The sequence below is a fragment of the Rhinolophus sinicus genome, linkage group LG10 (genome assembly GCF_036562045.2).
Source record: "Rhinolophus sinicus isolate RSC01 linkage group LG10, ASM3656204v1, whole genome shotgun sequence".
NCBI classification, from domain to species: Eukaryota; Metazoa; Chordata; class Mammalia; order Chiroptera; family Rhinolophidae; genus Rhinolophus; species Rhinolophus sinicus.
In genome coordinates, this window is record NC_133759.1 from 6116602 (window position 1) to 6141490 (window position 24889).

General features: G+C 44.3%; 1 protein-coding gene across 1 annotated transcript; it reads right to left on the reverse strand.

Moving 5' to 3' along the window:
• Positions 1–689: 689 nt before the first annotated feature.
• On the reverse strand, positions 690–24347 carry RBM5 (RNA binding motif protein 5). The gene is made up of 25 exons (XM_019723804.2): positions 24216–24347; positions 22793–22862; positions 20977–21142; positions 20022–20177; positions 15839–15908; positions 15284–15357; positions 12739–12822; positions 11839–11899; positions 11298–11363; positions 10868–11028; positions 10324–10421; positions 9630–9717; positions 9370–9447; positions 9214–9286; positions 8471–8556; positions 8004–8088; positions 7701–7792; positions 5803–5964; positions 5193–5342; positions 5042–5113; positions 4028–4207; positions 3472–3546; positions 2425–2522; positions 2218–2347; positions 690–1285 (listed from the first exon to the last, which is right to left on the reverse strand). The coding sequence occupies exons 2-25, from the start codon at positions 22807–22809 to the stop codon at positions 1160–1162; spliced, it is 2448 nt and encodes an 815-aa protein (XP_019579363.1). The 5' UTR covers positions 22810–22862; positions 24216–24347; the 3' UTR covers positions 690–1159.
• Between the last annotated feature and the right edge of the window lie 542 nt (positions 24348–24889).

The window sequence follows — 24889 nt, forward strand, 5'->3', positions numbered from 1 at the left end:
AGTAGGCAAATGTGACCACCCACAGTAGCTATGGAGTCCTAGCTTTAAGGACAAGTCTCCCCCTCCTTGACTACAGGCCCAAAGTGGAGCCTAAGCACTCAGCTCAGCCAGACTGCCAGTGTGGGTGACCCATCACCACCTCCTCGTCCTGGCAGCAGATTCGGAGCCAGGCACACTTCTTACCCTTGTCAAACATGGTCCTGCTGGCCAAAATGACAAGGATGGGAAGACATTTAGAATGGAAAACTGCAACGTCCCTGAGCACCTCTCCTCAGCAGCTCAGGTGACAGAAGTGGAGTTCTGCATGGGGAGGAAGATGGCTGCCTGGGTGTCGAGATGGCAGGGGGTGGACCAGGTGTCACCAGTATCATGGCCTGCAGAACTACGGGCCCCACCCCTGCACATCTGGAATACTCTGGGAAAACTGAGGAAACAAAGTGCTCACGCTCTTTGGTCTTTAGAAACTGAAAGTGGAAAAGCTGACTCGATAATTGTGTTTCCATGAAGAGTTTTAAAACATGTTAACAAACTCTTGAACTTAAAAATCTGAATATGATCAGGGCATGGAAAATACTATAAAATACTACCTTACAAGCAACTTTAACACACTTATTTTATAACCAGGCTTGACTGGCTCAGACATGCATTACCCACCCCCCCGTCACCCAAGAATAAAAAGACACAGACACTCATTTTCCAAGGTATTTCTTTTGTAAAGGAGCCAGATTTGGCCACTAGACTGAAAATCTTCCAAAATTCTGTACAAATGTGTAATATACAAATATACACAAGGCTTTGCCAAGAAAAGACAGCACGACAACAAATTACAGGCGGCTTTGGTGTCATATACCACCTAGGGCATCTTCAACCCCCCTAAGAGTGCGAGGGGCTGATAGACCACTACGTAGGCTACACATGTAAAACACACTACATTACAGTATGTACACATTAAGTATAAAAGCCCCACTGTCCCCTCGGCCAGCTCACAAGCCCTCTCTGGCAGGCAGGCCATGCACCGGACAACCCATATGAGGGGAACTCCTTGAAGTGGGAGAACCTTGTAGAATGAAGTGGTTCACCCTAAGAACTATTAACAGCACGAGGCATGCCCTTAAAGAGACAGGTGGCAAGAATTCAGGAGATGGACCATTCCTTGTGCTCACTCCATCTCAGTGAACCGGGCAAACATGGCCTTCCGGACAGCGTCTTTGTAGGAATCCGCACCTGACAGGCCGTAGGCGCTGCCTTTGGCTCCGAGGCCAGCTCCTTTTAGCCGGACTTGAGCCTGGGGGAACAAAACTGCTGTCAGCAGCTAGCAGGTAGGCTATGGATTGACTGCTCCCACTCCCTCTCATCCAGCCCACTCCCCATGGAGCAGGACCACCCACTAGGAGACAGGAGAGCGGAAGTTTGCTCTGAAGACACGGATTTCTGAACTGGAGACCTAGAGCAGGTTTAAGGTCTGAAGGAATAAAATGGGCCAAGCATGACAGGCAGACAGAGACACATCCCCCGACCCCCACCGCCCAATGCCTGCTGAGCAAGCATCCATGCGTTTCTAGAAAGGGCCCCAAGCAGGCCTGGTAATTACGAGCACACATCACAGCAGGACAGCCTGGTGTCAGCAGAACTCGCTTGCACAGGATGAACAGTCTGTAGGCCTGACCTAACGGCGCTGCCTGCCAGGTGGGCGGGAGCCAATGACTGGCAGTGCTCTCGTCTAAGGCCGGACGAGACAGGTGGGGGCCTCCAATCCTGGGATTCTGTCTCAATCTGGGCTCTGACCAACTAAACGATTTCTTATCAAGGACAAAAATCCTACTAAATTATAATCTGTTTTATACATAACCAAAATCACTTAGAAAGAGACGAAAGTACAGTACCTTTTAAACATCCAATTGAAGCTACACGAGTCTGAGTTGGGGTTAGTTAAGGGTTTGTTTATAACAAAGGACGTAGAAATACACAGTCCTCAGGAGAAAATAGGTTTTACCCAAAGATATCAAAAGACCAGAAAAATCAAGCAGGGGGCTGCGCCACTCCTCCCAACTGATATCTTGAAAGGATGAAGGGAGGGCTCAGGGAACAGGACTCCCACTTGGTGATGACGTGACTCAGGGGACCACCCTTCTGTGTAAAATACGCTGCCCTTGGGTCAGCCAGGCCCCCTGGGCACATCGCTCTCATCCCACATAGAAGCCCAATCCCACCGCTTACCTCTATGGGGGCTGTGATGCCTTGACACTTTCTTCCCAAACCCGAGCCTTCCCGCCAACCCATGGCCTGCAGCATCTTGTTGCCAATGTTACTGTGGTCGATGCCATCTTTGGTGGGCTGCTCATAATTCCTGCCGGTGGCAAACACAGAGTTACTTAAAACAGCCCGAGCCCAGCTAATGAAGTGGGAAATGCGCACAACACATACACAGTGCCAGCATCAAACTGCTTCTTGCGCTTGGGCTCTGGAGGTTCTGGAATGCCGTACTTCTCCCGTCTCTCTGCGGCTCGATCTCGGTATTTCATCTACACAGGGGAATAAACACTGCTAGAGATATCCAGACTTCAATCTGTAACAGCCTAGTGCAGCCACACTCGAGGACATCAAGTATTTTCTCAGTCTGGGGCGTGACCTTGCGTGGTCTGAGACACTGCATGTCCCGGCTGCCTGCTGCACTCAGTTATATCTAAGACAGCAGGTTGGGAGATGGACTATGTGGGCCTGGGGCAGAACTGTCTCCAACAAGCAGTTTTATTTAACCAGCCGCCCCTTGTCAGACTCCTCAACCAGCCAGCCAAGGTCCTAGAGGAAGAAGAGGGCGGAGCTGCCATTTGCCCTCGGCATTCAGACAGGCCCATCTCCAGGGGCAGATAGTGCCAAGGTGGCTTCCAGGGACCTAGGAGCACTCCCTGGGGAGCAGGCACCATAAACAGTGGAAAAAACAGGAAAGCAAAAGCCCTAACTTCAGATACCTCAGAATTACTTGGGGTAGGAAGTAACTTGCTCACTGGTTCATTTCTAACCCATAGGCTCCTATTCGCATTGAAACCCCTGCCTGGCTGGCCCTCAACCTGCCTCATTAATTAACCAAACCCCTGCCCATTACCGCGAGCCCTGCTCCGCCCTGCCCACTGCTGCCTCCTCCATCACTTGCAATTGTCTGATGCCCTGCTGTCCCCTGAGCCTAATCTGAAGCCTCCCTCATCACCCATGAGGGCTTCTCTCCTTCCTCAAAGCCAGTGTCCTTCGCTAGCAGGTCCTCAGCGTTCAGGACTTGGGAGCAGCCTTCAGGGTGGCTTCTGTCTGTGCGCCCTCATAGACAGAGACTTCAGGGCTCACAGAGCACATGTAGCCTGGCTCCAGCCTACACGAGCCACAGTGGCCAGGTGAAAAGTGGAACTAAGTGCTACAAATGAAAGCTCAAGGCAGAGACCCCAAGATACCCTGCCTAGTGGCACACCGCCTGTCACTCACCTCTCTCTCCCTCAGCTCCAAGGCTTCCAGCTCCTGTTCGCTCAGCCTGGATCGCCGGTAGATGTCCATGTTTTGCTATACAAGAGATTTTAGACAAAGTAAGAATTCCGAGCTCCTACTTGGAAACATCTGAACATTATCAACATCTACCACAGCCTCAGCATCAAAGCCCAATTCAACTCACTACGCAGAAACACCAGAGCCTGGTGAGTATGGAGCCTCCACGCTCCCTTCCCCCCTCTACTTGGGAGCAGACTGTAGGCACACCTCATTTCATTGTGCTTTGCTGTACTGCGCTCCACGATTCCCCCTCGCCCTCACAAATTGAAGGCAAGACCCACCGCCAGCCAAAAGACTACAACTCACTTTACTATAGTGGTCTGACATGGAAGCTGCCATGTCTGAGGCAGGCCGTGGAATCAGGAAGAGCCTTCTAAAAGGCAATCTTCCAACACAGGTATTTCCTGAACTGTCACTGCTGTCAGGGCTCTCTAGTGGTCTTGGCCCCGGGCCTCTCTCCCCTCCCGCCTCAGACCAGCTCAGAGAAGCACAGCACCTTGTGCAGGTCTGAGAGCTGCTGGTGCCTGACCAGCGCGTCTCTGTTTGGGAACTGGCGCCGGCACAGCAGGCAGGCCATCTTCTTCCAGTCAGCCAGCTTCTCTTCCTCACTCTCAAGTCTCTCCACCAGCTCCTCTTCATTGTCACTGTCACCACTGTAAGCAGCAACCAGACCCCTCTGGAGACAAAAGGAGGGTAGTCACCGGAAATATACCACGCGAAGAGCAGTGGCTATGTAGTTGGATAAAGCAAAGTAGAATCCAAGATATGGGAGAACTCGCATTGCTGAGTGCCACACTTTAGAAGTCAATGGCACTCCATCCAGCCACATGGAGCTGTTGGGTCCTCGAGTGCTGGGCCTGACAGCCTCCCTGGTACCAACCCGCTTGGGGCCCAAGACGGCTCCCTGGATGGCTGTTTTCAAACTACTGACCGTATAGGAAAACCCCAAATACAACAGACAGAGCAATGGCTCACACAGACCAGTATCTATCAAGTAAAATACTATTTTTCTTTTCTTTTTAAATAAATTTTATTGGGGAATCCTGGGGAATAGTGTGTTTCTCCAGGGCCCATCAGCTCCAAGTCCAGTCACCGTTTTCAATCTTTAGTTGCAGGGGGCGAGCCCACCATCCCATGTGGAAACTGAACCAGCAACCTTGTTGTTCAGAGCTCGCGTTCTAACCAACTGAGCCACATGGCCACCCTTTTTTCCTTTTCTTAATTTTCTCTTTCCAGACCACTAAAACTCTCTATTTACAAATGCAGTAAACTCAATTAACAGAGCTGAGGGATTCAGGCCTCTTTCACTGCTCCATCTCACCTGCTTGCACTCAGGAAAAACAAAGCCCTGAACATGGGCTATATGTGCAGGGGCTGCTCCAAACACCCACTGACAGTGACCATGAATCCAGTTTTAAGTAGAAATCACATTACCCCAGATGCAGCTGAGATTCAGAGTGAGACACAAACCACAGAAAATGTCTTTAAAACAGCGGTGGTGCTTCCTTACTTTGAGGGGATTGTCCTCGTCTCCGTTTCGTACCAATTCCGGGATGAGCTGCTGCCTTTCAGCTAAGGCTCCCTGGGAAACAGAGAACAAGTAAGCCTCACGTTTTACTTCAATTCCCAGTATAAAGTATGGCCATTCCTGCTGCTGTTACCTTCTTCTCAAAGAGAGCAAAGCCAGCATCTGCTGCAGCAGATTCTCTCCTTTCTTCTTCTCTCAAGGAATTGACAGGCTGAAAGCTGTTTTTAAAGTTTTCTTTCTGCTTGTTTAAACTCTTGGCCCAGCGTTCCATGTCTTTGGCGATCTAATGTCAAAACCATCACCACAAAAAAACACTTAGGTAGTGAGTCTTCGAAAACACTTTAGTCTCCTCTGCCATGACAGTGAGTCACAACGGTCTTACCTGAGCCACATGCTCTGTAACAAAACCCCTTTTGCCCTTTACTTCCACCCGGGAACATCACCGTGAGATGGTGCTACACACAGTCCAAGTCATTAATGAACACCGCTCGAAAGCCTGTGACTCTTCTAGGATTCAACCTGCCCTCCCAACCCCACAAGTATGTAGGAAACCAACGGACAGGCAATGTGTGGTAACACTAAACAACTGCAAAATGCTCTACGAATTTAATGTAAATGAGATGTGTGACCCAGTTTTTAAGAATCCAAATAAAGCTGATGTACATGCCACAAGCAACAAAAAAGAAAGTTAAGCCCAATATTCCAGAGAGAAGTGTGGGTCCCTGGCTGGGTCACGTTCTCACCTGCTGGGCTGTTTTGCTCTTGGGTTTCTCCTTCTTTTCCTTCCCTTCCTTTGCAGGAGGCAGGCCCGTCTGCTGGTGGGAGCTAGACTCTGCGGCCGGCACATAGGTCTCCTTCTCTCCGTCCCAGTAAAGGTACTGCTGAGTTAAGGAATTGTAGTAGTACTGGGGAAAAAACACAATGAATGCAGACTTTCTGCCATGTCACACCCTTAACTTAAAGCACTATTTTGTCAGAAAGGCACATCAAAGTTGTTTTGTCAAAAAACCCAAACATACAAACATAAAACATGCTATGGCCAGTCACACTTCCCGCCTAGCGGGGCTGTACACCTGGGTGTAGGTGGGGATGATGAACCAGCCACGCAAAGGTGTGCAACTTCCTGGGCAAAACTAGAATATGGTTTCTTTTCAGGAGTTTAGTTCCCATTAATCTAATCCCTAGGCCTGGAGGGCACCCAAAGAACTGCTTTCCATAGACCATTTATACGAAGCAGGTGGTTCAGGAGCTTTTACTCGCACATGACAACCAGGTAACAGCTCACCATCAGGTTCAACCATACAGAACCCTCTGCACACTGAGGCAAGCAAATACAGGGCTATAACACTACTACCCGTAGCTCAGGAGCCTGGAAGGAGGCGACAGGTGAAGGAACCTTAGCTGAAGTCTGTGGGAAGAGCTGCCACAGCAGATAGGAACACCTGTTTGTTCTCTTTAGTCTCTAGTTGCTCACTCTACACGCTCAACAGGGACCCAGAAGACTGTCATGTCTCTTCTGGGGAAGGTCTGTGGGTCACAGATGTAGGAGTCACAATGTCTGTGGCCACCAAGAACTCCTGGGAAAGGCAGCTCTCTCGTTTGTCAAACAAGAGAAGTGAAAGAACCATGCAGAGGTTCAGGCAGGTCCCACACAGCTTCATACCTAACTCTCAGAAACCACAAGCTCTCAACGCCAAGTTCCTGTTAAAAGCACTTATTATTCTATATATACAGATCCTGATATAAATAGTTGTTTATTTATAGACTGTTAAAGTTGATTTTTCTCTTTAAAAATTATATATACCACCAAAAAACATCACCCCACATATCTGCTAATTTCCACCCTCAAGAATACACGGGTGTGCAAAGTAAAAGCAGCTAGATACAAAAGGTCACACATTATCTGCCTGCATTTATCTGAAACATCTAGAATAGACAAAGCCATAGAGACAGAAAGCAGACAGTGGTCGCTGGGGTGAGGAGGCACTAGGGAGTGACTGTTTACTGGGCACAGGGCTTCTTTTTGGGATGATGAAAATGGTCTGGAATAGACAGTAGTGGTGGTTGCACAATACTGTGAATATACTAGGAAAAAAACCACTGAATTATACTCTAAATGGTTAAAATGGTTAATTTTATGTTGTGTGAATTTTATCTCAATTAAAAAAAAAAGAACATACGGAAGAAAAATCATAATTGAAAACTTCTATCCAGGTCTTCCCAAAAAGGTTAAGTCACCTATAAATTTTAATTTGACAAAATAGTCCGTAGCAACAGAAGTCAGAACAGTGGTTACTGAAGGGGGGTGGGTACCGACTCGACCGGCAAAGGGCCATGAGGGAACTTGCAGTGTACTGGGAATGTGTATGAATGTGTATACGTGTAAACATTCAAAGAACTGCACACTTCAGTTTTGTGAATTTTTCTGTATGCACATTATACCTCAAAACAGTTTTTCTAACCCATAAATTAAAAATTTAAATCCTAAAATAAAAATAGTATCTTGATAGTTTTGAAGAAGTTAAAACTAATCTGGGTCACTGGACCCTTTTTGCAGGGGATGTTTCATTTCATGACTCATAAATGGACTAAGTGAAACTAAGACATTTCCAGTGGGACCGAGGAGGAAAACAGTCGTTACCTGCGAGTTGGGGTCATAGTACAGCCCTGTTGTTGGATCATAGTAATATCCTGACGAGTCATCATACTGGTAAGTGGATGTGTCAGGCACTGCTGCAAAAGCAAAACCCAGCATAGTTATCCCATGTAAGAAACTGGCTGCATTCAAATTCTAAGCTGCCGAGATGCAACAGGCCTTAATGGTCATCTTCTCTCACATCCCCAAGTGTCCCTCTGACGCCCACAAAAGGAAAGGAATTCTTATGAAACAAAGGCAATAACTAGGATCTTCCAACTGTCAATAGCCCCATGAGGTTTGGCTTACCATATTTGGTACCAGGAACTACACCAGTGGGGGAAGCGGCAGGGGCCTGTGTACTTGTGCTAGTGCTAGGCTGTGCTTCCTCAGTCTGCAAAGAACAGCAGCTTCAATATAATTTCAACTGTACAGCCTCTTAAGAGAACTAAATCACTGCAGTCATCCGGAGGAAGGGCTCCCCTGACACATACACTGCAGCAGCGATCTAAGGCAACCCTTGAGCCAAACACATGCCGACAACTTTCCTCCTAAAGGTCAAGTCGAAGCATGCAGAAAGTGTAAATACACCGTTTGGAAACTTACATTCAAAATATATACACAAATTTTATTATCTAATACTATCAGACATAAGAGAGGTAAGGTTGGAATGTGTATTATTCAATCCTGCCTCATAGAGCAGGAAAGGATACTTGTACAGCAAAACCAAGTTTTCCCGACAGTCACCAATTCTGTATTTAGGACAACAGGATTACCGGAGAGCCAGGCGGATTGGAGGTCTGATTATACAGTTGGGGACTCTGGGACACTACAGCCACTGAGGTGGTGGTCACCGCTGTGCCTATGATACAAACACAGGGGTTAGGAAGAGCTAAGGCACTGAACACCAAGCCAAAAACCTTGACCTGTAATGCCCAACCTAGCCTTCTGTCTTTGACATGTCAGTTCTTAATAAGCTAACTCCCACTAAATATCCTGGATCTATGACATTTTCATTTCTATAATCCTACTAGAATGTGACACACAAAGGGTGTACGATAGCTAAGAAGAAAGGGAAGAAAGAATCCACATCTACTCTGGGGTTGAGAAAAGATTTAACTGTAAGGCTTTCATAATTCTGGAACAAAAACTAAAGCAAAGGCTTCTTATAGAGACCCTTTTGATTGATGTCTGGGCACCAGACACTAGGGCCACACTCCCTTTGCTCCTGAAGCTACGTGGGCATCCGTGATTCCTAAGAACACAGACAGGAAATAGAGTTAAATTCCAAGAACGAACACTCATCATGACATGGTCTCTAAGAGGCTGTGATCAGTTCTTGGTGAACATGAGCAATCTAATCTTCCCCAGCTGCTCAGGCACATGGTGACAACCCTAAATGTGCCCCCCCGGCTTGCAGGGACATGGACTCGTGGCTGTGGGCCTAGCTAGAACATCTAGGTGCATCTCCTCAATCGCAGCTGCTTAAACAAGAGAAAAGGGAGGTGAAGTTTACTACCTGATGCAGATGATGCATCAGATTCCAATCCTCCAGCTTGTTGCTGATAAAACTGTTGGTAATCCTGTGAGTACTGAAGAAAAGTCCACCGTTAAAGCTGCTATTCTCACACATACTCTGGAGACCAGAAGGTGGATGCTGGTCCAGTCTACCTACCTGCGCATACTGGGCATAGCCATCTTGGCCTGGCTGCAGGTAATTGTAGTCCACACTGCCTCCTTCGCCACTCTGAGACTACAAAACGTCAAAAGAAAAGGAAACAGACAAGCTTAGTGGATGCCAAGGAAAGAAACTAGGAAGTATTCCCTAAAAACATCCTTGGAGAGCTCCTAAGGCAAGTATCACAGGAGCGCTCACGTCTGTGAATTTGGGCACCACCACCACGCTACTTTGAGCAAAAAGATCCTCCATCTTACCTGGGTGGACGACCACTGAGCGGCAGCAATGGCTGTACTAGCCACAGAGAAGGCGCTGACCCGGTTACCATCTGGGAGGACCAGGTCTCTGAAACCACAAAGATCCAATCACGTGAGTCCATCTCAGTATGCTCCCAACCAGTAACCCCACACGGCCCATGAAATAGCAACTCACTCCAGTCTTTGCTGGGAGATCTCAAATGTCAGCAAGGCCACCTTTCAGAGTGGGGAGGGGTCTCCATGGGCAAAGTCCTCAGTGGGCAAGTGTCCCTGTAGTATCACTATAATATTTTGTACCCTGCCATCTAATAAGGTGTCTGTTGGATGAGCAAGGACACTAGAAATGGGAAATTTACATTGCTAGACTGAAACTCTATATACATGAAGCTATTAGCATGCTGTTCTGGAAGGAAAGATTTCAGATGGGTTTGCACTATGCTAAAGCAGTTTGCATAGCACATATTCTCAATCCATCTGCCATGTCTGCCTTTGTCTTGCTCTGAAGTTTTCTGGCAACTGGTTGTTGAGGACAGGAGGGAATAAGCTCTAAGGAGACAACTGTCTCCCTCCTGGCCTTGGCAACCAAGGAGGATAGTGTCTCAGTGCAGAGGACATAGGCTTAAGGTACAGTCAGCAAAGCATCCCTGGACCAGTGTGCATACACAACGGTCTGAAGTAAGATGAAGCCACTCACTTTCTGGCACTTTTTGCAAAATCAACCCCAATAGTCTTGCCATCAATTTTCAAAGGAGGATGGAGACTCTGTAATATCTGAAGCAGCTGAGAAGCGTCCTGAAGCAGAATATGAAGAAAAACAATTTTGTCATGTAATTAAAAATCTCTTCCTACCACACACCCCATTCAAAGAAATAGCTTTTAAAAAAAAGAAGAACAGCAATTCCTTATTGTTTGTGGATACAAAACCTTAAGGAAAAAAAATACTCCTTTTTCCACCAGAATATGAAGGTATCCAGTATTATTAAAGGAGTAAATGCTAAATCAATTTAAAACAAAGCATGAAGTATTGAACTATGGCTCAAATTTAAGTTCTGCAAGTTATCTACCAGTGTATGCACTATTTTTATCACTTATCAAAGTAATGGGCCTGTAGTTTAGCACTAACTGTCACCATGTAGTCTTGAATTTTGGGATCCTTACACATAGTATCAAAATTGGATGACCACATTTGCCTCTTGAAGCAGTTTCTTTTAAAAGGAAAGATTCAATGAGCACCTCACCATTGCAGAAGACAGCTGTACAAATGCGAAGCCTCTGTTCTGCTGAGTCTGTCTGTCTTTTATGAGGCGAATGTTATTGACAGCTAAGGACGCGTAGGGAGACAGCGCTGTCATGATGGAATCCACCACAGTGTGTGGAGCTATGTTTCGAAGTATGATTGCTGGGGGTGAATGAGACAAATGAGATATATATGCATTCCTACCACCAATGTTTTTCAAAGCAGGTTGAAGTACAAACAAATAAATCCATTTTGGGAGGTTCCTAGTGTATCTTTTACTTTCACATAGAGAAGATTCTAAACACCAATCTTTTAATAGGACAACCTGAAGCTGTTGCTGCTGCTGCTCATTAAAAAAGGGTAAGAGAATAAAAACTTCCAACTAAGGCCAACTTCTAACATACAGGCCAAAAGATTATACTTGAACTTACTATCACAGTAGTAATCCACAGACTGAACGGATTCTGTGGTTCCTGGGGGCACTTCCTGTTCAGAGTCTAACAGAAGGGAAACAGAGGGGGAGACTCAGTAATTGAAGACAAACAATTAAACCAATGTATTTTTAGCAAAGACATATATTCAAACACCAAGGTCTTAAATTTAAGTAAATGAAGAAATTAAAAAAAACAAACATTTGTGGCTATAGTAAAACATCATTAATTTTGACATGATAAATGTGGAATGTAAAAATTGGGCCAGTGGAGGATTGACATGATTTCTGTACTAAAGAAAAGCAAGTGCAGAATGCAAACCAGGCAAACAGACTTGATTTAGGAAAGTAAGAGAACTTAAAGGAACTCTCTGCACTCTCATAATCATCAGCAACATCTACCAAACCTACGTTAAGAAAGTTTAAGGAAAACACAAGTTACTCATTTAAATGCCCCACAATCTATAGCTTCCCTCAGGTTGACAAACAACCCAATTAGTCAGATTTTAATACATATCCCAAACAGCTGAATCTGGGCTTACCAAATTTGTCCGCTCCACATCGGAAGCATTTTAGTCTTTTCCTGAAATTGTTAAGGCAGCACTGGAAAAAAAAAGTTTTACCTGTAATTACTTCTCACAGTAGGCCAGGCTTACTAGTAACAGTATGGGTTAGAGCAACAGGGCCATGGGCAAGTCCCCGTAAGCAATATAAGAAGCAGAAAGTGATATCATGCATCCAAGACAAAGTGGCATTAACCTAAAAACTTAGAATGCTTCGCTATGTGAATTCTTCCAAGAAAAACATATCTTGACGTATTTTGAGGTAGAATTCCATTTTTATCAAGTTGGGGGGAAGTTTCAGTTCACCCCAAAACCTTACAGCAAGTCACTGGCAAAGTTCTTCCTTGTATCAGAAGAGCACTATATGGACCACTCTACAGACACAAACACAATGTAAATGGAATTCTGTCTAGTTCCCTGCTGGACATAGGACACATGTAGAACAGAGTCTGAGCACTCTCAAAATGTCAATGGCAACACCCAAGTTCAACATGGTGCACTGGTCACAGGAATATAACAGACCTTACATAACCTGAGCAAGGTTCAGAAGGATTTTTGTTAATGTACTTAAGGAAATGCCATAAGTTGACAGCACTAGAGTTCAAGAAACAGTCAAGTGAAACAAACCTAAAATCTTAATGAAAACACTGGGCTTCAACCCTGGATCTTAATAAACAACAACCTCAGTGTTCTAGGGATTCTGTCCTCTCATACGTTACAGGATGACCCAAAGAAAGTCACAAAGCACAAAAATCACCCTATGATAAAAGCTGGTGATTGTGTACTTGTTTCCTTGTTTAGACAAACACACACACACAAACAGAAACAACAAAACCCCGTAGGCATTCTGCCTGTTTGAGGAGAACACAGGCTACTTACCTTGTTACAAAGCCAATCTTCAAACTTAGGCCTGGGATTGCTATAATGCATTGCAATGTGCTTTCCTTGAATCACCAACTTTTTCTGTAAAAAAAACACACCACAGTAATTAGTTATTCCCATTGTGGGGAACACGTGTCCATTTTCCCAGGGCAGAGCACACTTCGGAAAAATCAGTGCTCTGGAATTAAATGGACAACATACGGGGAGGACCAACCACCGCCACCTATACTCTGCCCATCCAATCCTTCAGATAGGCAGTAAGAGAATGGGATGCGGAGTAAAGGTAAACGGAGTCAGGGAGTGCTGAGAAAGCTGCCAAACACTAAACGCTGACATGCACCAGGCCGTGTCTCCAGCAGAGACAGAAGTCCTAACATTCAGCATTGACAGGCTGCCTGAGAGTGACAGTCTATTTCAAAAAGCAGAAAACACAACTCCCAATTCTGAGGTTGCCTCCTACTTAAGCCCTTAGCATGGTGTCCTTGAGCTTTGCTTCACTTTGCCCCCAGTTCCCCATCCTTATGCAAAGTAAAAGCCTTCATATTTCCCCTTCCCCCAAACTCCTGCTTCAGGATGTATCCTTTGGGGGACAAGGGGAGGGAAACTCATTTTAAAAGGGAATCTGGTTACAACTCTTTCTCAGGAGGAACTATTCTGAATGCCATCGATTCTTAAAAGAGCTAAATGAGATTTCTTCCTGCCAATTGCAGCCATGTAATGTCCTAGGTGACAGATGTGTTTTTCTTCGAAACAGATGGTACTCTCTTCGAGATGAGTAACCAGGAGGCCAATGAAGTTTCTTCAGGGGGCTAGCAAGTTTATAGATGCTTGTACACCTCATCCTTCAAGTCAACCACGTGACTAAAAGGGACTTCATTTGGAAAGGTCAAAACTCCAAGCGGAATCAGTCTAGCCAAGAGTATAGCCAGCACCTGCCCCCAAAGAGCCTTCATTTAACAGGAGCACCTTTCCCTTTTCTGTTTTGGGGGGAAGAGGGGGAGGGAGTGGGGTGTTCTCACACTATCAGAACAGATTTAAGTAGGAGGTTAGCAATCCAGATTTTTAAAAGGAGTCTAACCCCTCTAAACATACATACTGTTGAGCAATTTGGTTCTTGCAAATCCTGGAAGAGTTAAGACACACTGCGAATACTGCCTTTGTAATATCTAAAGGCAAGACTGCGTGTCTGGCCAAGAGGGAAAAAGCTAAAGGGCCATCCACTCCTTGTGTTGTACAGAAGCAAAAATAAAGAAGCGGGGAGATATGTCAACAGATCATCCCACTGGGAGAGATGTGTGCTAGGGGAGACTCCAAACTATCACTCAGTCCCTAATCCTACTGGCCTTTTATTTCTGGAGTGAATTTGAGCTGTAATGAAGTATTACACATTAGCATAGCTTTGTATACATTAAAATTGTGGAGATTTTTTTAAATGTCTTACAGGTTATAATTTCTTAGGAGTTTTAAACTCCCAGGCAAGTCATTCTGATAACATCCACTCCATCAAAGGATGCTGTCATATCCAGAAAACAGACTCACATGAAGCTCGTGTAATGTGTTCTGAATTTACTAGGATGGTGTCCATGGTATGAAATGGATGAAGCTCTACTTTTATAAGATCAGACTGTCACCTCTGAGTTAAGAAAATGAGAGGCTTAAAAGTATAACAAGTCAATCAAAACGATACCCTCATTAGTGAGTCTTGTTATAAATGGCAATATATTAACAATCAAAGAATATAACGTTTATGGGTGACAAATCACAAATGCTGCAGGAAAGAAACAATGAGTTAAGCAAACTTCCCGGAATGCACTTGGTTAAGGCATTTAATACCGTGCTTTGGAGTTCTGGCAAAAATGTTATTTACGTGCCAAGCACTGAACATTATCTTGACACTTTAGTTAATGCTACATCAAAGAACCATCAATGATTCACTTTGAACAGACTATAACAGGCATTCTCAGGGAGATTAGAATGTTAATGCCACTCTAACTAGATTAGACAGCAGCAGGACACCAGCTCCCAGGCTAATCTCATCAGACTTATTGTTGATAAATTCTGCTAGGTCCTTAAATAGTCCTTGAAGACCCACATGAGCAGTAATACCTCCAGGAGGCTTGTGGTCTCCAAGCAGAAATAAGGAATTATTTATTAAAATGCCTGCAGCAGACTTCTATTATATTCTCTTCACTATTGAAAACGAGAGTTAGATAGTCTAAGATTACTCTCAATGGACATAATGGATAGAAACATAATCAGGAAGGGAAAAAGGGAACATCAAGATGTTTTGGTAATTACCAGACAGGTATTCAGTGGTTAACAAAGCCCTGCCAGGTAGCCATGTTTAAAGGCAGAGTAAGTTCTGCAATGCAGTCCTTGGTACTGTATTTTTTCTAGCAATATCAATTTTAATATATACAAAGCTTTTATTTTTTTTTAAAGTCACTCCTTTGGAACAAACCACTCCTTCAACCTTTTTTTTTTTTAATTGTACAGACTTGTTCCATTTTCATGAATATCTAGACTTGGTGAGTGAAGCAACCTGATTGGCTTCCATCCAGCTGGTAGCATCTTGCAAGTGATAAAACTCCACGAAGGCGAAACCACGGCTTACACCTAGAGACAGCATTCAGATATAGACGGGATACTCGTGTTAGTCAGTTCCTTTATAACAGGTGAATCTCTCTCCCACTGCTTCAACACTGCGTGACAAAGCCAATTGGGAAGCAGCTTTACAAATGTGACTTGACTTGGGGATCTTCTTGATACTTTGCCATGGCAAGGAACCAAGCCGCCTGAACTAAGTGCCATCGATTTGATTCCACGCTTAAAAAGTAACCATGCAACCGACTACAAACAGTCAAACAAGGAGTTTATAAATCACTACTTACCGAAGGAAGAAAAAGTCCCTAAAAACAAAGTTTTTAAAAGGTCCTCAGATGCTAAATCGTTTTCAAAGAGTCACATTCCTTAGCCATGGCAAACCTTTCATTCTGAATTCATGTGCTTGAAGACTGGGGGTATCAGGATGGTCTTTAGGGACTGAGGTGGGAATGGGGAAGAGAACCAGAAGAGCAGGAACTGAGCAAGCTCTCACCTGTTTTCCTCTTCATCAGCCTCACGTCTGCAGGCTGAGGGCCTTCAAAGGACTCCATCATTTCTCGAATCTGCAGAGTTTTACACATTTATAGTAAACGCTTCAGCCACCAAACTATTCCACACCAAAGAAAGTTCAAGAACATGCAATTACATCAACTGCTTAATTATCCAAGTTTATAACTTCCATCACCTAAATGCAATTATTCTAAAAATGGAATAAAAGGAACACTTTTCACAGAAATCAATGTATTACTGCAGCCCTGGAGACATTCTTTATATATGCTGCCTGGCAATTTCCCTCAGGGACAATTATTTATGTTATGATACACAATCTTGCTCATGGTATGCTGTCCCTCAAGCCTTCCTCCTTCATCCTAATCTCGCTGTCCTTTGTTCTAAAGGACTAGAGAGAAAATGAGATTTAAAAGAGGTACAGGATGTGTCGCTGTCCTCTAAAGCACATGATCAAGAATCAATAGCCAGGGCTGGCCTGGTGGCTCAGGCGGTTAGAGCTCCGTGCTCCTAACTCCGAAGGCTGCCGGTTCGATTCCCACATGGGCCAGTGGGCTCTCAACCACAAGGTTGCCGGTTCAACTCCTCGAGTCCCACAAAGGATGGTGGGCTCCGCCCCCTGCAACTAAGATTGAACACGGCACCTTGAGCTGAGCTGCTACTGAGCTCCCGGATGGCTGTTGGTTAGAGCGCATCCTCTCAACCACAAGGTTGATGGTTCGACTCCCGCAAGGGATGGTGGGCTGTGCCTCCTGCAACTAGCAACGGCAACTGGACCTGGAGCTGAGCTGCACCCCCCGCAACTAAGATTGAAAGGACAACTTGAAGCTGAACAGCACCCTCCACAACTAAGATTGAAAGGACAACAACTTGACTTGGAAAAAAGGCCTGGAAGTACACACTGTTCCCCAATAAAGTCCTGTTCCCATCCCCCCCCCCCAAAAAGAAAGAATCAATAGCCAAAAAATGAGAAATTCCCCTTAAGATAAACATTTCTGCACATCTTAAGTTAAAAAGAATTTTCTTACATTTACTTTAATGGTGAAAAAACAAAGGTCAGACATTGTTAGCCTCCTAATAAATCAAAATCAACATTAACTGGGCCTACAAGAAACAATTCTGGCTATTATGTTTATTATTGATGTTAGACCAAGACCTTAGTGCAAAAGACAATTATACAAATAAAAAATACATTAGTCTCTTTATCAATCATGCCAGGAAGCAATACTCCCGGGGGGGGGGGGGGGGAACGACACAAAAACACAAGGCCTAATTTGTGAAACAGAGATTTTTAGTGGCTCCAACTTTCCATAATTATGTGCAAAGGCTGCAGGATTACATAGCGATCCCTGTTACTTGTGGATTCCGTATCTGCAAATTTGCCTACTCACTAAATTTGTAACTCCAAGCCAATACTTGCAGTGCTGTCATGCGCATGTGCAAAGCAGTGAAGAATCTGAGTCACCCAATGCACATGTTTTTGGCTGAGGCAATGTCTTGCCTTGGTTTAGCTTTCATACTGTCAACAAGCAGCCTTTTCAGTCTACCTAGTGCCAACTTTTTCACATTTTTGTACTTTTTGTTGGTGATTTCACTATTTAAACGACTCTCCAAGTGTAGTAGTATCCACTGTTCCTAACTGTAAGACGACCATAAGGGCCCTTACAGAGAAAACACATATACTAGCTTCATTCAGGTATGAATTATAGTGCTGTTGGCCGAGAGTTCAATGCTAACAAATCAACGATATAAATAGGCAACTCTCAATAGAAATACACAAAAAATGGGTTACGTATTGATCTGTTATGAAAATATTGTGACCAGAGGCTCACAGGAACCTAACTTTGTATTTTCCCTAGGAGCAATGGTTCAGTATGCAGTGACTTTATAAACAGGAACTACTACAAATAAGGCAAATTGACAGTACACTTGTACTTATTTTTTCACAGAGTATGAGAAGTGCTACACTGAGCCTGACACAACCATGTGACTCAGGCTCAAGCTTGTAAAATAGTAACTAAAAAAGTTAGTCACCAGAGTAAGAGTTACTTTAAAAGCAGCGATACAGTAACATATATAGCAACACAGCAACTAAAGACAGTTACTCTGAGAATTCACATATCAGTGGTGGGGACAAACTAAAAAGGCAAATAATAATGTAAGTGATAAACTGAAGTTCAGGAGAAGATTAAATACTTGAATTTTAAAATGTTTTAGTTCTCAATAAGCCAATTTTCTAAGAATACTGCACAGTATTTGGGAACCTCAGAAATTCTACTCTGAAAACCAGCCTTCTATGGTAGGGACTTCTGTTTCCCTGAAGCCTAAAACATACAAACATTACAATTTCGTTTCAGTACCAGCAGGCAGGCCCCCAAGTGTTAGCTAGGGCACTGCTCTCCCTACGCCACCCACTTCTTCTGTGGGCTTCTAGGGCCACAGGCTTAACAGACTCCTCAAGGGGGCAAACTGATCAACCAGTAAACGCTCCTGAATTGTATCCTGCAGAATTTCTTGCATCCCCCATTCCACATGCTCTTGCTGCCACTGCCTGAGCTCAGCCCTGCCTTTGCTATCTATCCTGCACAGCTTTTGCTACTAGGCAAAACCCTTAGTAACTTTCTTTGCTACTTAGCTGCACTTTCAAAGACTCCAGCACCTGGCCACGACAGCACCTTCCCATCCACCTCTCCTACCAAAAGCTTCTGACTTCAGTCAAATCAAGCAGGTTGCAAGGCCTTACCTAGATTCAGTATCTTTCTATTCCCAGGTCTAGTCATATAATCAATCCCCTGCCTGGAGGGCCAGTTCATCACACCTTTCCCCCAGTTCTCCACCAGACCAATATATTTCTATCCCTCAAGAATCAGCTCAACTAGTATCTTCATGGAGAACTTCCTTACCCTCCACAAGTAACAACGAGCCTTGAAGCTTTCAGAGTCATTCTGCAGGACCTCTTTCAACAGGACATCTTCCAATACCGGGCCCTTTCTACTCTGCACTATCCTCCTCACCTGCTGACTACAGGCTACTCATCCATAACCTTTTCTGAGGCAGCATCCATGGCTCTGTATCACTGTAGCATCTAACGTAGCACCCAGCATAGCAGGTGTGCAGTGGACCACAAATTATATAATAACCCACCATTAATTCTAACATCTCATCTCACATTTGTCACTTCCAGTATCTAGAAGACAAAAACAGTGTGAATCCAATACTTAGTTTCAGCTTTGTCTAAAATTCACTACACATTCGTGAGAATATTACTTTGAATACTCCAATACAATAGATATGGGGACAATGCTATGCATTTACATTTTTAAAAAACGGACTTCAAAATCTCACATTCATTTCACCAACATTGGCTGAGCAGTTTCCTGCATTCAAGCCTTGGGGACACAGAGATGACCAGTTCACATGGAAGCCTGTTTTCAGAGTTCTATGGTCTTATGGGGGAAATGAGATGTGCATGTTGAAAGCCACAGCATAAGTGCTACATGACTGTCTCGGATACAGTGCTTTGGGAGGAGCATAAGGAAAAAATTCTACCTGGTAGATCAGGAAAGCCTTCACATAAAGTAGCTTTCAAGCAGAAAGAGGTATATTAGTAGAATGACAGACCTGTCCAAAGTGGCCCACAGGGGAAGTAGGTGGTAGATATGCCTGGAAGGAATGGGTAAGGGCCACAGATGCCACTGGACATCGGGCAATGCCCAGTACACCAAGGCCCCAGTTGGCCAGTCTGAGGAGTGGGGAGTCAGGAAATGGCCTCCTTTTCAACAGGCTTCTCAGATGTTTCAAATGGACAGTATAATTTTCATCAAAGGGTGGCCAGATTATAAAGTGTTTTTACTGATATATACATGCTCACCAAGTAAGTAACCAATTCAATAAAAATGTACTAACTACCTTCTAAGGGATATTGAAGAAACAAGACTGGTTCCTTGTAGTTAAAGAACTTCTAAAAACTCCACATTGAGCTTTAAAGTCTAAATATAAATGGTAATTTACCTCCGAACCAAGTTGAGAGAACTCTACCTTAAAGAGAGAAATATATTTCACCAGCTGAGATATTAGCTTGAGACAAAACAATAGCACGAGAAAATAATGGGAGGAGCTCAAAGGTCATTGTGGCTCCTAGACTGCTTGTTAGAACTGTTTCCCCTTACATCGCTCTCCGTGATGGTGATGGGAAGGCCGCGCAGCATGATGGTCTTGCTCTCCCGCTCATCACTGATGTCATGCCTATAGTCATGCTCGCCATAGTCACCATCTGAGTGGTAGCCATCTTCAGATCGATCACTATTCCTTCTTTCACGTTCTCTCTGATTGACAATAAACAACATTACAATTAAAATCATACTGTGTTTATACCCTTTGATCCATGCCTTCCATTCCTAGGGATTTATCTTTGGGAACAAGAGAGATGATTCAAGAATTCCATGATGATGCCCACCTGCAGTGTTTTCTAAAACAGCAAAAAAAACAAAACAAAACAAACAAAAACACCCTCCCCACAATCTGTCAACAATCATTTAGTTCAGAAAGAATGGTTTAACAACTCATTATACAATATACCACGCACAATGAACTATCATTACCTATTATAATATGAAGATTATGTGCATGGAAAAAGTGGAAAAAGAAAACCAGTGTAAAATTATATGGGCAGCACAATTATTTCTAAACAAAGCTATGTATGCATATGGAAAGGAATGTGAAAAAGCTATGCTAAGATGACTGAAACTATAACTTTTGGAAACACCCCCTCAGGCAAAGGGCTGGTATATTATTACGCCTGATTGCTTCATCTTTAAAATGAGAACAACACCTACCTTATAGGATTGTAGTGAGACCTAAGTAAGTTTTTGTGAGTGAAGTGCTCAAAAGGGTGCCTGGTGCATGGTGAGCCCTATGTAAACCCTGGCCAACATGTCTATTACTGTAAAGCTAAGTTTGTCTTTGAGAGTCAACTCAATAGATTTCAGAATAGAGCGTTTGATATAATATTCAAGAGGAGCAATTTCCACACTGGGTATACTTATTTCACTTCAAGAATCTTGGAGGGCGTATGCATATAATTCATACTTCTAACAACTCCATCAACAGTTGCTAGTCACTCACCTCTGGACTGTCATAGTCTCGGTAGTCGTCGTATCTATCACCCCGCCGATCATCACTAGATCGTTTGTAATCTGAGTCCCTCCGCCTGCTTCTGGATTCACGCTCATCACGGTCATCCCTGTCTATGATGGAACCGTATCTTCCACTACGCTCTGTTCTACTCACTCTGCCAAGGGAAATAATTTTCATTTACTCTAAACTAAATCACATTTTGTATCTTTAGAGAACATGGTTGAAAACACCCCACTTTAAAAAAAGAAAAAACACACCCCACAGCTCAGTTTATAAGATAGCCAAATAGTTTAAGGTATCCCTTAAAATTTATCACCAAATTCCACTTCACAAAGACAACCACTGGGAAAACATCCACATCCCTAAATGCAAAAGTAATTTGTAGGAATTTACGCTAAATCTGAAAATACAGATATCGAATATTTGGGTTTAATGTTTTTGAGAAAGGGTCAGGTTGCCCAAGTTTATCCTGCATTTTCCCAAGTCTGTGGTCTACATATCACCCCATTCATCCCTGATTCAGATCTTAGTGATCAAAGGTAGGAAGAAGGCAATTATTAGCATTTCACCCAATTTCAAAGGAGAACAAATCTTGATTCATCCACTCCCAAGGGTATTACACTACTTAGAAATGGACCAACAACCTGGATGAGTTAAATAAGTCTTTTCTTCCCCACCAGGCAGTTAACAAAAGTAGTTCATTTGTTAGCCATAACTAGCACCATCAGAGAACATTATTTCCTATAACATCTGGTATATTTTTTGTTATGAGCAGCACTGGACTCCACAGGAAAATCTGAAAAAAAAGAGGCTTAAAGCCATTTAACCACAGATATACATAAATCTTTCATAAATTCTTTACCAGGTTCCTAAAACTACTATATAAGGACAAGACAAAGGAAAGTTTTTTATTAGGATCTCACTTAGAGTACATAAATTTAATAAAAAGAAATGAATGAAAATAAGTAGTCTAGGACTATTTCATGATGTAAAGTATGGGGATGAGAGACCCTAAAGGGCTAAATGTTAATTTAATAAGTTATTTGGAACCACAGACTGCTGACACAGAATTAAAATAATGACATCATGTGACATGAACATTTCCTGAGTCCCTCTGGGCCATCAATTTGATCCATCACTGGGACTGGCCTCAATACTAAGGGGGCAGGTGATTGAATAAGCAAAGGTTGTGTATTATAATCAAATGGGTTGAGTGGGAGAAACCATAGATGACAGAGAGCAGGCAAACGCTCTCATCTTTACTTTCTACTAATCCTTTAACACTTTTTCTATATGTAACCCATGATCCAGAACTTTTCGGCTCTATAAATCTGGATCACCTTACTATGTAGGGGACAATAACAAGAAGTGGCACTCAATGTTTGCCTACTACTACAGCCAGGTACTGTGCAAAGTGCCAGAATGTATGATCTGGCTTCTGCACAGGCGGGTATCCACACTGGGAACCCTCAGTGACCCACTCCACCCTGCCCTTCTTTGCCTAATTCTTACTTACCTTTCAGGCTTCATCTTAGAGAATACTTTCTCCAGGAAGCTTTCCTGGCCAATACATACCCTTGCTATTTAACAGCACCCTCAACTTCCTTTCTCGCAACACAGTTCACATAGTACTTTAATTTTCTCACTAAACTGCATGCTTGTGAGAACAAAGACCAGGAAGGTGCTCATAGCAATGCCTGGCATAAAGACACTCAAGTATTTATTTGATAAACAAATAATTATAACAAAATCGTTCAGTCCCCACTAAAATGTTGAGATCAAAGGCATGTACAGTAGAACTTACCGTTTGTCTGAACCCATTGTCTTACTGAAGATCTAACACACTGCTCCAAAAGGTTCAAATTTTGTTTTCTCTAGGAAACAAGAGAGATTATCGGTTGCTACAAATCTGAGATCATTTAAGTCAATCATTCTATAAACTGGGACACTAGTGAGGCTGGAATTTCATCAAAGCCAAAGCAGTGATTATCTAAGTGGGGGACGAGGGTGGGGACCAACTGTCAACATTAAAATCATGCTAATGTTTTGTGAACAATGAGCAAAGCAGGAAGAAGCACACTTTAAAATATCAGATTTTATATTCAATAACAAACCCATAAAAGGATGCAAGCAGAAGATTCCTTCCCTGCTCCTATTTTAAAATTATAAAGCAAAAAGGACAGATCTGCAACCAGCTCCCGTGTTTTGCATCAAAGAAACTCCAATGGGGTAGATGACGGTTAAAACATGAATCAAAGTGTCTTTTTTAATACAAGAAACAACATGAAATTCAAAAATTTCTGTTGAAAAAATGTGAACGTTTTAGAAGCCGGGGTGCTGAGCTCACTGAAATCTCCATTTATAACGCAACGGCTGATCCAAAGCTATTTCAATCAGACGAGACCAACTCCACACGAGTTGGTTCCTTGGTAACAATAACCACCATGTCTTGAGCCAGTCACAGGCCCCTGAGGCAGCCAGGCTGGCCCCGCAGCGCCCCGGCGGTGATAAAACATCACACACACAACTAGAACGCGTTCGATGCTGGCGAGGTCCGAGAAACTAGTTCCAGCCGTCCCCGGCGCCTGTTCTAGAGCAGGCACCCAACCAACATTGGCTGAATTAATACATGGAAGAGAATCATCTGGGAGAAACAAGGCCCTGGGCGGAATCGCTGATGCCGCCCCTCGTCTCTTGGGCAGTGCCCGGACCCACCTCCGTGGAGTGTCGCGGCGGAGATGGCGGCGCCACGGCCTGTCCAACAGACTCCCGTGTCCGACTTTCCCTTCCTCCCTGCACACGCCTCGCCCGCCCCCGAAAATGTTCCCAGCCCGCATATCAACATTCACCAAACAGCCCTCCGGAGAGGGCGGATTAGGTGCAGCTGCGGGGTGATGGCAGCTAGAAACTGCCGGGGCGCCCCTGAAGAGTACCCGAGGGACAGGCGACGGTTCCATGCTCAGTTGGGCTGAGTCGGAAACGCGCCCCGGCAGGGACACATTCAGAGCCCGAAGGAAGTGAGCCTGGGGTTGGGCGGGAGGACGCCCCCTGAAAGCTGACAGCGTTGGCGGCGAAGAGGGGCGCGGCCCTCCAATACCTCGGGTAGTTTAGCCCCTCAAGATCCGGCTGGGTCTGATGGGCCGCCGCCCTCGACTGACAGGAAGGCTCCACAGGGCCTGCCTCAACAGCAAGAACTGCCAGTCATTATGGCCGGCCGCCGCACTTACCCTCAGGAGGAACCGAAGTAGCAGAAGTAGCGGTTTTGTGCCCCAGAATATCCAACAGGGTACCGCCGCTTCACAAAATGGCGCCTCCGTCGACGGCCGTCTCCTACCCACAGTACCTCGCGCCTATCCCCTCCCCCCCAACCCGCCTCCTGAGGAGGCGTCCAATCTGCGAAGGAGCCTGACTGCGCAAGGGCTGCTGGGAAATGTGGTCGCTAGGGCATCCTGTCACTAAACCCGGTGTTAATTCCCTGCGTATTTCCCTTTATTTCAAACCACCAAGGAGTTGCCAAGCCTTTTGCAGACCCGAGTTAGAGTTCTTGTCTTTATTCTGCATAGCAATTCTCTGCCCTTGCTAAAAGTGCCTTAGAGAGTGCAGTTTGCTTTCAATGACCCGATGTAAAACACCCGCTTAATCCGGTTTTAGGAGAAGGAACGTTAGTTGATCGCTTGTTGAATTATCGGCCGCTGGATTATTGGGCTAGATAATTTACAAATATCTATTTTTATCTTCATAACGTATAAGAGGATAATTAAACCCATTTTGCAGGTAAGGAAATTGAGGTTTATGGAAACTAAGAGAATTCTTGAGGGCAGGTCTTCAGAGTATCATTCCATTGATATACTCTAGTCCAGGGGTGTATAAACTTTTTTCAACGTTTTTTACCAAGGGCCAT

Coding starts and splice junctions, on each gene's coding strand:
- RBM5 (XM_019723804.2), bottom strand. Junction 11,029..11,297: donor TGTGGATTACTACTGTGATA/GTAAGTTCAAGT, acceptor ATTCACCCCCAG/CAATCATACTTCGAAACATA. Junction 9,718..10,323: donor TTTGCAAAAAGTGCCAGAAA/GTGAGTGGCTTC, acceptor TTGTGGTTTCAG/AGACCTGGTCCTCCCAGATG.